The 11,305-nt window shown below is 43.1% G+C and overlaps 1 protein-coding gene across 2 annotated transcripts in view; it reads right to left on the reverse strand.

Moving 5' to 3' along the window:
• Positions 1 to 11,305, reverse strand: part of LOC108361952 (uncharacterized) — a 67,594-nt gene that overhangs the window by 48,048 nt on the left and 8,241 nt on the right. Inside the window, exons 2-3 of one of the 2 annotated variants that reach the window (XM_017614743.1) lie at positions 1,035 to 1,214; positions 504 to 977 (exon numbers count right to left, since the gene is read on the reverse strand). The exons of the other annotated variant lie outside the window; for it this stretch is intronic. Coding sequence (XP_017470232.1) covers positions 756 to 977; positions 1,035 to 1,202 — 390 coding nt within the window. The 5' untranslated portion in view covers positions 1,203 to 1,214 and the 3' untranslated portion in view covers positions 504 to 755. Of the gene's footprint in view, positions 1 to 503; positions 978 to 1,034; positions 1,215 to 11,305 lie in introns of those variants that run through there. 2 annotated transcript variants of the gene reach the window in all.

The raw sequence follows: 11,305 nt of genomic DNA on the forward strand, positions 1-11,305 counted from the left end.
TTTTTTATGTAATGTAAAGTTATAGCTCAGTACATTTTTTTTCACCCGAGATAGTCAAAGTTGGGGAAGAAAATATCAAAAAGTTAAAAATCCAGAAATAGTCATATTTTTATGATGGTTCCTTAATATATTTTAACTACATTGCGTTTGAGTATGGAGAGGCAACTATCTGGAAGTATTTTACATAAAAAAATTACTAAGTATTGCCCGGTTTGTAGTTACATTTAAAGAAAACACATGAAAAGGCACGATTTTTTTTAATTCGAAAAAATTTAAATATTTCAAAAACGGGGACACTTCTGCCTGAAAATTTTTTGTTTATCAGGGAGCTCACCCCCCACCTACCTTCCCCTAAACTTTGGCACGTTACTTCTGGGACACCCTGTATATATAGATGTTCTTGGCAGCATTTGTTCCTTTACCTCCAAAAGCGCAACCTTTAGTTGTAGCTTTGCTCTACGATCCTTCTGGCTTTGAAGAACTTCATTTTTGAAGATTTGTAATTTTTCTTTTTTCAATTGTAAAAGGTCTTTTGGTGTGTATTTTTTTAAGTAATACATTTTTCTCGTGTACTTTTCAGTTTCTAAAGCACTTTTTAATGTCCTTTATATTTGTAATCATCTCCTCATAGGCATAGGTCTGCGATTCCAGCAACTTCAGCCTCTCTGTCTTGTTGCACTTTTTTGCTCTTGGTTTGCGTGCTGTATTTTCCGGAACTGCATAATTGTGGTCCTCATCGCTCAATCCTAAATTGTCTATTGGTTGCAGGTTTTCAGGCGTTGGTCATCAGCAGTTATATCCAGGCCGAATTCTGCTCCCGGTGGGTTCACACAGGCGTCAAGCTCAAGCAAGCCAATTATGGCCTCCTCAATATTTGTATATGCTTGTAGCCTGTTCGGTCCTCCACATGTTGCTCGGTATTCAGCTTTGATTTGCGCTGCTTTCTTTGTAGTTTTGGACTTCATGTCAGCCCACACCTGAAAAGACCAGAACTAAAATTTATTTATACAGAAATCAAAAACAACGCAGTTCACCTTAATCCATTTTGTCGTCGTTGGTATAGGTGGTCCTAAACAATTGAGTTCCTGCGTAAATTCTTCCCATTTTTGTGCCGCATTCAACTTTGAGCAAATCCCTTTTGCAAACTGACGATTTTGTTCCATCATTGAAACCAGCATTTCCAGTTGTTGTTTGGTAAACATTGTTTAAAATTACTGTTTAGTCGCCAAAAAAATAAAAAACAAACGCAAAATACTTACATTATCACCAATTTTCTCACACTACGCTACAGCATCGAAAACAAAAATCTTTTCGACTGAAAATTCGATACTCAACGAAAATTTCGACAGGGCTGCATAGCTCATAATACCAAATTTACATTCGATCTTCGATCTTCGATAACCAGCGAAGATCGATAATCGATTGCAACTCATAATAGGGGCCTCAATGTTACGATAAGTAACGTGCTTTTTAATTTTTTCTCTATGAGACTTAAAAAAAAATTTATTTACAAAGGAAATGTCGGCTTTATAGAATAGGAAAACAGTAGAAGGAAAACCCACGAGTGCAAAAAACATGTTTAACATTGCGGCGAAATGAGACCGTAGAAAGAATCATAAATTGCTGGATCTCTCTGCGAAATCACAGCGTATAATGGCAATAAAGTTCAAAGTAAGCAAAAAAACATTAGAGGCTATGCAAGAGCCAGGGATATAGTGAAATATGTCATGAACCAAAAAGACAAGATCACGCAGGCTGGAGACTAGCCCGTTATAATCGCATTTAGGAAAAAAGTTGGGCGACTTTTACATTAGCCGTTTATTTACATTTCTTCGTTGTTTACAATTTGGTGGTGGCTTTTTACTGCAATTTTCTTCATTTTCACTTGTGACAACGTGTGTACACTAGATGACTTATTTTGATAAAGTATTTCAGATCCTCCCTCCGGCAGCAGAATATGAAAATAGGACGCTAAAAACCCTTTAAAATGGAAAAAAAATTTCATTATTGCAAAAACTGAATGAGCTACTCCGAAAACCGCGATTTATAAGACTGTTTNACGTTTTTTCCTTACCGCGTGATCTTGTGTCTTTCGTTCATGGAAATATGTGCATACCACTTGACCCAAGATTTTTTAAACGTTGAAAAGGAAAATTGTAAGCGGCTATGAGCGCTTTCTCAAAATGTGCTTGCGCCACATTAACTTCAGTTTTATACAACGGATTAGGGAAATATTTTTCAATGGGGACCCATAAAAGGAACCCTAAATATATCTTTGACTTTTTATCGTCTAAATGACTAAAAAAAACTCAAATTGGCACAATAATGTTCCAAAATAATATTTTTGAAAAGGCCCTCTACACTATGCCTGAAAATTTAAACAGATCAATCGTAACTTGCTGTCTCCACAGGCAAAACTTTTTATCTTGATAATGTTATCAGGCAAAGTTTTACCAATGGAGACCGCATATTGCTCTTGGCAAGCAATAATTACACAGGGCAACACTGATTTTGGTGCGGCAAATGTTAAATTTATTTTTGATAGACTTTTTTGAGCTGATTACGAATCCGTAATTATAAAGATTCCATCACGTACAGATTTTGGGAAAATCGTGGTCAAAGTGTCAAAAAATCGGGTTTTTTCAATATTTGAGAAGCTCGAGCAAAGAGTAAAAATGTGGTAGAACCTTCCCTTAGGCTTAACTTAAAGCTAGAACCCTAGGCTACTGCCCCTGAAAATACCATCCCTGCACCTTTACTTGATGGCCATTTATAGTCATTTGTTGAACAATACAAAAAATGCTGGCAAATTGTGCTATTGAAAAAAAAAACGACTATAAGTGATCTTAGGGTCAAGACGAAGAGATGGTATTTTTAGGGATTGTAGTCGAAAGTTCAAGCCTTAATTTAAGCTTAAGTGGAAGGTTCTATCACCTTTTGTTTAATTGCGGCAGGGACTCAAACTTCGCCAAAAGTCAAATTTTACTGCTCAATAAATGACTATAAGTGACCATAAATTCAATGTGCAGGAATGGTATTTTCAAGGATAGTAGTCGAGGGTTCTTGCTTTAATCTAAGTCTAAGTGGAAGGTTCTATCACCTTTTTACTCTTTGCTAGAGCTTCTCAAATATTGAAAAAGCCCGATTGTTTGACACTTTGACCTCGACCTAAAAACCTGTACGTGTTGGATCCTTTGGACTTACGGATTCGTAATCAGCACAAAAAAGTCTATCAAAAATTGCTTTAACATTTGTCGCACCACCATTTTTTTTTCATTTTTGTTGGCCTGTGTTATCAGAGCTTTTATCTTGATAAATATTGCCAGCAATTTAGCAGTTTGACAGCTACATTTTCATTTGCGCGATAACTTCGTGGCGGCAACATTATTGATATTTTATTATAAAAGCGAAAATTAAGCTGTTTTCTATTAAAATATATGTTATTATGTACTTGGATGTGAAATAGCATGTTCTTTAATATTTTAAGTGATTAAATCCGGCGAAAAGAGTCATCTTTCAAATGCTTTTATCAAGATCAAAAATGGCCGGGCAAAAACATTGCCTTTGATAAAATTTATGTCAGGCAATAAAAAAAAAAATGACAGTTGGTAGGCAAAAACGTTTGCACGTGGAGACATGACTGTTTTCCATAAAATTTTTTCTTGGACACTTCGACAATAACTAGGTGAGTGGAAAAACAAAATTTGTTGCATCCGAAAGTATAGCTGTTTCTTTTTACTGCATTAGTTCATATTTCATTCCGCATACGTTAGCTGAAGTTTTGTATCTGCATTAAGAAAAAAGGGAATTGTGCACTTCATGGTCCCCATCGAAAATTGATGCAAAATAATCGAAAGGGTTATCAAACAATGCGTATTAAGAACCCGAAAAGTGATTTTTTTAAACCCTCCAAAAGTTATTCGCAAAAAACCGTTTCATTCAACTCAACTTTGTCAGTACTAAATTCACGTTAATAAATGCATTAATTGAACACATATTTGTATATAGATGTTCACTATAGTTTACTTTAACTGAATTTGTAAAACAAAAGCCCCGAAACTTATTGATTTAATTAAATATTAATGCGAAAACAATGTGCAAAAAACTGGCGTCGCATTTGTTCTGCTAGTTGCAGTTAGGTGTAATAAAAACATGGAGGTGCTTGGTGTTGCCAATATATTACTTTTAGAGAAGAGGCCTTATCATGAGTTTCATTTTCCCCGAACCGGTTCACTTTTCACGTTTGGTTTACATGGAATGGAATATTATTGTCGGAATACAAATTTTCGGGTGAAATTTCTTCGTGCGAAACTCAGGATAAGGCAGAAGGTTTTAGTTAATGATGCCAATAACAATAAATGTGAAATAACAATAAATGTGAAAGGCCGCGCTTACTACACAGAACTCTCCTTTCTGTGTTGCCGCAGAAGAGTGGCAGATCTCCTTTCTGCGTTGGCGGCCTTCGACCGCGCTTAGGGATCATAACCCTTACTATGCAAAATTCTCCTTTCTGTGTTACCGGAGAAGAGTGGCAGAACTTCTTTCTGCGCGTGTTGTAGCGGCTACAATAACCCCGCCCAGATCGGTTGATATCTCAGTCGTTGTCAAGTTCCACTAACGGCAGCCCTAAGAAGCTTGCAGCCTCAATAGGGTCGGTCCACAGGGACAAAGGCGTTAGTGTTGTCGGGTTTTCCGGGCATACGAAGAGATGTTTCGAGTCATAAGGTGTCTCTCCGCATGCCGGACACTCATTTGGTACATCTGCGTTTGGTCTGGTCATGTATGAGTTTAACCTGCTGCAGTAGCCAGAGCGAAGTTGGGCTATTGTGGTTATTGTCTCCCGAGGCAGTAGAAGCTCCGTCTCGTCCGCCGTCCGGTGGTTGTACGCCTAGAACAGCATTCACAGGTCTGGAGTCTACATAACTCGAGACTGACTCCCTGTGAATGCCGTTCAGGGCCTGTCGATAAGCTAACGGGTCCAGAGGTTTTTAAATGAACCTCTGGACTTCGTCCGTCAGTTCGTAGAGATGCCTCCTGACGTGCCTGGGCGAGGGCTCTTCTGCAAGCAGCTGCCCTTTTGGGTGACCACGTCTATGGCTCCCAACGAGGAACTACTTGCAGAGCATTGTATTATGCTCCTTGATCGGGAGCAATTTCGCCTCGTCGTGTAGGTGTTGTTGCGTAATATAAAACCGGCCGGCGTATTGCCTTGTATGTTGCCAGCAACGTTTCTTTGTCTTTGCCCCAAGTGCTGCCGGTTAGCGACTTGAGGACCTTGTTGCGGCTCTGTACTCTATTGACAATACCGGTTGCGTGCGCAGAGAAGGAGAGCAGACTGTCGAAGGTTACTCCGAGTATTTTGGGGTTATTCACCGTCGGAATTGGTGTATCATCGACGTGAATTCCCGGCGGTAACCTGACCTCCTTCGTCCAGGTGCTGAGCAAGGATACAGAGGATTTCGAAGGGGAGAGGGTTAGGCTCCTTGCAGTGAAGAAGCGAGAAAGCTCGGAGAGATACCCGTTTACTTTCGAACACAAGTCATCAATTCCATTCCCAGTCGCCATGATCGAGCAATCGTCGGCGTAAGAGACAATCGAGACTCCCTCTGGTAATCGAGGGAGCTTTGAAATATAACAGTAGGGGGGAAAGGACACCACCCTGTTTTATTTTTCTGAGTTTGCTCGATTTGTCTCTAAAAATTACCGACGAGTGTCGACCACTCAGATAATTTGCCGACCACCCGTTGAGCCTCTGTGGGAGAGAGGAAGCCGCTATGTCTTCTAGTAGCGTGGAGTGGCTGACGGTGTCAAACGCCTTTGGCAGGTCCAATGCTACTAGAATAGTTCTCTCACAGGGACGGTTACGGTTAAGGCCACGAGTTATCTGAGTATTGATGGCGTTTAAGTGCTTTTGTTGTACTGTGCACTTTACGTAAACCATGCTGATGCTTCGCTGGGGTCAGGTGGTTCGTGAAATACGGGAGCAGAAAGCCCTCTAGTGTCTTCGCTACCGGGGAAAGGAGTGTTATCGGTCAATAAGAATCTCCTTTGTTGGCTGGTTTCCCCGGTTTGAGCAGTGGAACCACTCTCCCCACCTTCCAGATGTCTGGGATGATGAGAGTGGCCATTGACATATTGAGGACCTCCGTTACGTACGCTACTTCCGCAGGACCCAAATTTTTCATCATCAACATGCATATTTTGTCGGGACCCATGGCTTTGGAGGCTTTCGCCTTCCCGATGGCCACCTGAACTTCAGCGCAAGTGAAAGCAAGGCGGGCACAAGTTGTTGGCAGTTTGCGCAGCCTTCTAGTCGCTCGACGCTTGGCTTTGTCCACCGGAGGATGCAGTATGAACTGCCGGCTAAAAGAGCTCGCGCATCGCTNCGTTGAGCCTCTGTGGGAGAGAGGAAGCCGCTATGTCTTCTAGTAGCGTGGAGTGGCTGACGGTGTCAAACGCCTTTGGCAGGTCCAATGCTACTAGAATAGTTCTCTCACAGGGACGGTTACGGTTAAGGCCACGAGTTATCTGAGTATTGATGGCGTTTAAGTGCTTTTGTTGTACTGTGCACTTTACGTAAACCATGCTGATGCTTCGCTGGGGTCAGGTGGTTCGTGAAATACGGGAGCAGAAAGCCCTCTAGTGTCTTCGCTACCGGGGAAAGGAGTGTTATCGGTCAATAAGAATCTCCTTTGTTGGCTGGTTTCCCCGGTTTGAGCAGTGGAACCACTCTCCCCACCTTCCAGATGTCTGGGATGATGAGAGTGGCCATTGACATATTGAGGACCTCCGTTACGTACGCTACTTCCGCAGGACCCAAATTTTTCATCATCAACATGCATATTTTGTCGGGACCCATGGCTTTGGAGGCTTTCGCCTTCCCGATGGCCACCTGAACTTCAGCGCAAGTGAAAGCAAGGCGGGCACAAGTTGTTGGCAGTTTGCGCAGCCTTCTAGTCGCTCGACGCTTGGCTTTGTCCACCGGAGGATGCAGTATGAACTGCCGGCTAAAAGAGCTCGCGCATCGCTCCGGGTCCGACGATGCATGTCGCCGAAAGAAATTTCGACCCTGTCGGTGTGCTTCGTCGGATTGGACAGGGACCTCACGGCTGACCAAAGCTTACTCACACCAGAGGTGAAGTTACAAGTCTTCAGACTTCCTTCTTCCCACTTCCTCCGCTTATGTACGCTCACTAGTTGCCGAATCTCCGCGTTGAGATCCCTGATACGGGGATCTCCGGGATCGGCCTGACGAAGGCTGTAACGCTCATCGGCTAGAACAGCCGCATCAGCAGGGAAATTTGGACGTGGGTCCGTTATGCATCCTGCCGGTGCGAAGCGAGCTGCAGCAGCAGTGACAACCCTGCGGAACTTACTTTCACCAAGGTGGCCGTCGGTTGGTGTGCGGGGCGAAGCGAAGGTGCTCTCAGTAAATACCGCGAAGCCTTTCCAATCAGCTTTAGAAAAGTTGATATAGGTCCGGTGTTCCGCGGAAGCAAAGTCGGTTGGTTTATTGATCGAGATGACTATGGGCAGATGGTTTGGTGACAAGGTCAGCATAGGTCGCCATGATACGATGTTTATCAGACCAGCGCTGACTATTCTTATGTCTTCCGAGCTGCAGCAGCTGCCCCTACTCCTGGTGGGTGCATCGTCGTTCATTGTGCAGAATGTCGAATCGTCTATCTGCCCAGCCAAGTCAGTTCCCCTACGATCATTTGACAGGCTTGAGTGCCAAAGAGCGTGGTGCGCATTAACAGGTTCCCTGTCCTCGTGCAATACATCTTATTTCATGGCATACGTCCCCCGCTCTTTATCTGATTTGATATTATTTGCATATAAAAATATGCAAAGAGCATAGATTATATGTCCTTATGCAAACAAAATAAAACATTTAATTCCTCATATATCATACATGCATAAGCGTGAGAAATAGTTTTCGCTAAGGTACGTCCAATGTATCATATGCAATCCACAACTGTTTTGAATGTTTCCACACAAAAACACTATATTTTTTTGCAAAATAAGTAGAAATATGTATCTGAAGTCAGCATTGATTTTGCTCATATAAGATTCATGGGCGTGTGAGACAAGGTACAAAACTGTTCCCATGAATCACATGCGATTCATTGCACCTGTTAAAGTCACCTACTACCATACGGTTTTCACCTCTGAGGAGCGCACCTATGTCAGGGTGATATCCTGCCGCGCAGAAGGTGACAGTGGGTATGTACACATTAAATATTTCGAGCTCAACATCGCCTGACTGGATAGCGATGCCCTGACATTCTAGGGTGGTATCCCTGCGGTCGATGTCTGCTTCAATAAGACGCTACTGCACGGAGTGGTGCGTGATGAACGCTAAGCCAGCACCATTATCTCGCTCGCGATACCCGGCTCGTTGTACCCGGCACAATTCAACAATGTTGAATTGCTGTGAAATTTCGTCTCTTGGACCGCAGCTATCAATATACCATTCCTTCCCATGAAGACGGTTATCTCCTCGATCTTGCTCTGAAGGCCGTTGCAGTTGAATTGAAGGAGCTTCACGTGGATCGTGGGACGTGTAGTTATACGGGGTTTGAGGGATGTGTGTGGACTTGTCGCCATTGGCTGTGTGCGCCGCTGTGGAGGTCGCCGCCCTGTGGTGGTAGGGGGTGGCGTCGCAGTTGGGGTATCCGACTGAGCAGCGCAACATGGGCCCTAGAAGTTCCTCGTCCAATCTCGCATGGTGCGCAGACCTGAACATGCCCTAAAGTGGCACCAGCCAAGGAAGGTGTTGCACTTGACTGAGGCCACATTACGGAATATCCTGGTCTGACATACCGTGCAGATTGTAGGAGGAACCAGGAGTTGTTGGTAGCGGGGTGTGGGTGGTGGTGCGGTTGTGTCTGTTATGTGGTCTGTCGTGGCTGTGGTGTGGTCTATTGTATTGTTATGTTGTGGTGCTGTGGTGTGTGTGTTGAGCTGGTCGGGTGGACTGGGGTTAGCCGTGGAGGCTGCTCTGTTTGAGCAGCAGGGGGCCACAAAGGATGTGGGCCACTGCCGATGTGTCCGTAGTCCTGAGCATACTCTGAGGTGACTCCACCCCTCGGAAGCATTGCACTTGACTGAGGTGGAGTCGTGGTGTAGTCGTTTCTGGCATACACAGCAGGTGAAGGTTTCTAGCCCTGGGTTTGACTCGATGCCAGCCCTGAGCAGAAGAATTCGTAGCAGATGTAGCCCTATGGACGAACAACTTTTGAGATATTTTGCCGACCTAAACGGTGTTTCCGTAGAAGAAGGGCAGAACTTCTTTTTGCGTAAATTAGTTTTCTATTAGAAAGATTTTGTCTATATACAAATTATTCAAATAATTACTAAAATAAAGGCTTTCTCATTTATTGTTATTGGTATTGGGCCTTCTTATTAGGGATGCAACATCGCTTTGAAAACATCGATGTTCCCACAACCAGGGTAGGCAAAAACTCGGAGTTCCAGCGAGCGAGCGAGCAAACTCCGACTCAATGTCTCGCAGGCAACGAGGCGCTCGCAGCTCGTACTCGTAGCAGCAATGAGGCGAGGCACGAGAAGTTTGGTTCGCTCGCCAAACGAGCGAGCGCTGCTTGTTTCCTCGTGCTCCTATTAAACGAGCGAGGCTGTTGTGTGTTGCCTCGCTCGCGGTGTGAGGCGAGTAGCTGTCTGATTACTCGCTCTGCTAGGTAAGACGAGTGAGCGACGAGCGAGCGCTCCGAGTGTACTATAAATCACACGCATTTTTGTGCATAAAAATGTGGGAATGTATGTCAATAGATTATGTACGAAAGTATGTTAATAATTGTATGTACATATATGCATATGCATATAAATATGTGAATATTATATTAGGGCAGCATTTAGAACAACAAATAAGATTTATTACATACATAAGCATAGATTATGGAATGAAATATTTTTTTATAGTTATATACATATATGTATGTATATGTACATACGTACATACATGCATAACATGCATAGTTATATATGTATGTATGTATGTATGTACATATGCATGTATTTTGCCTTTACAGAGAAAAGTAAGTAACGAAGATATTATAATCGTTTGTGCCGCAGAAACAAAAAACAAGTAAGCACTTGTAACACCCCCAAAATAGTTTGCTACTTGTAGCAGTTATGCTGTATGCTGATGAATGAAATATAATGCTTGGTGAAAAAATTTATTTGTGGCCTGTTGTTGAAGGACATATGTATATATATTTGTACATATGTATGGATATGGAGACATGGGAAATTCGCGTAAACAAAGAATAGAGGCTGGTCCACATACAACTTTGCCGTTGCGTTGGCGTTGAATTTCAAAGCCGTCCCATAGCCAAAATTTGCCAACGCTGAGAACAGACAAACACACACACAAAGCAGAAAGATCGCTGCGTCGGTCGCCAGCTGTTGCAAATAAATAAAATTATATGACATGTTTTTTTTCCTAAGACGCAGCCGCGGTCAACATTTAAATGAAATTATCTTCAAAAAGTAAATGTCATGGACCAATCTAACGTTTCAAATAAAGAACCGATGAGATTTTGCAAATTTTATGCGTTTTTTTTAAAAAAAAAGGTATCAAGCTCTTAAAAAATCACCCGTTATGTATATACATATCTGCATGCGTGCATACAATCCTTTACTCAAATTCTTAGTTGATGCAATTTTTATCCCATACATTTTTGCTGACCAAACAACCCGTTTGCCTGTCTAATCTGCTTGCCTCATTTGCCTCGCTCGTTTACTCGCCTCATTTGCCTCGCTCGTTTACTCGCCTCGCTCGTCTGCTGCTGCAAATGAGTGCCTCGCTCGCAACGACGCCCTCGCGAGGGCAGAGCTAATGAGGTTCTCGTTTGCGTGCCGCTCTACTCTTGCGCTGCCCTCATTTGCTTACTCGCTCGATGGCTGCTGTTGTTGTTGTTGTAGCAGCATACAAATTCCCCAAAGACTTTTTGGGGAGTGTTGCTGGAGTGACAGTCCTTGGCCAGATATAAATCAGGGTCGTTCCGGTTACGTAGACCCGACTGTCGTGGGAACGGCTGCTCACCGCGTGCGCTCGTACTAAACGAGTGCTCGTTTGCAAACAGCCTCGCCTGTTCCTCGTGAGTTGCGCAAGCTCAGAGCAAACTAACGAGCGAGCGAGGGGCTAAAATGAGGCAAATCCGAACCCTGCCCACAACAGACATCGATGTTAAAAAACATCGGTTATAAAAACGATACATCGATGTTTTACCGATGTTTTAATTTCTCATCTACTACAGTGTAATCATTAGGAGCGTTCCTT

This window comes from Rhagoletis zephyria, unplaced genomic scaffold (genome assembly GCF_001687245.7).
Source record: "Rhagoletis zephyria isolate East Lansing unplaced genomic scaffold, Rhagoletis_zephyria_1.1 Rzeph_scaffold_00888, whole genome shotgun sequence".
NCBI classification, from domain to species: Eukaryota; Metazoa; Arthropoda; class Insecta; order Diptera; family Tephritidae; genus Rhagoletis; species Rhagoletis zephyria.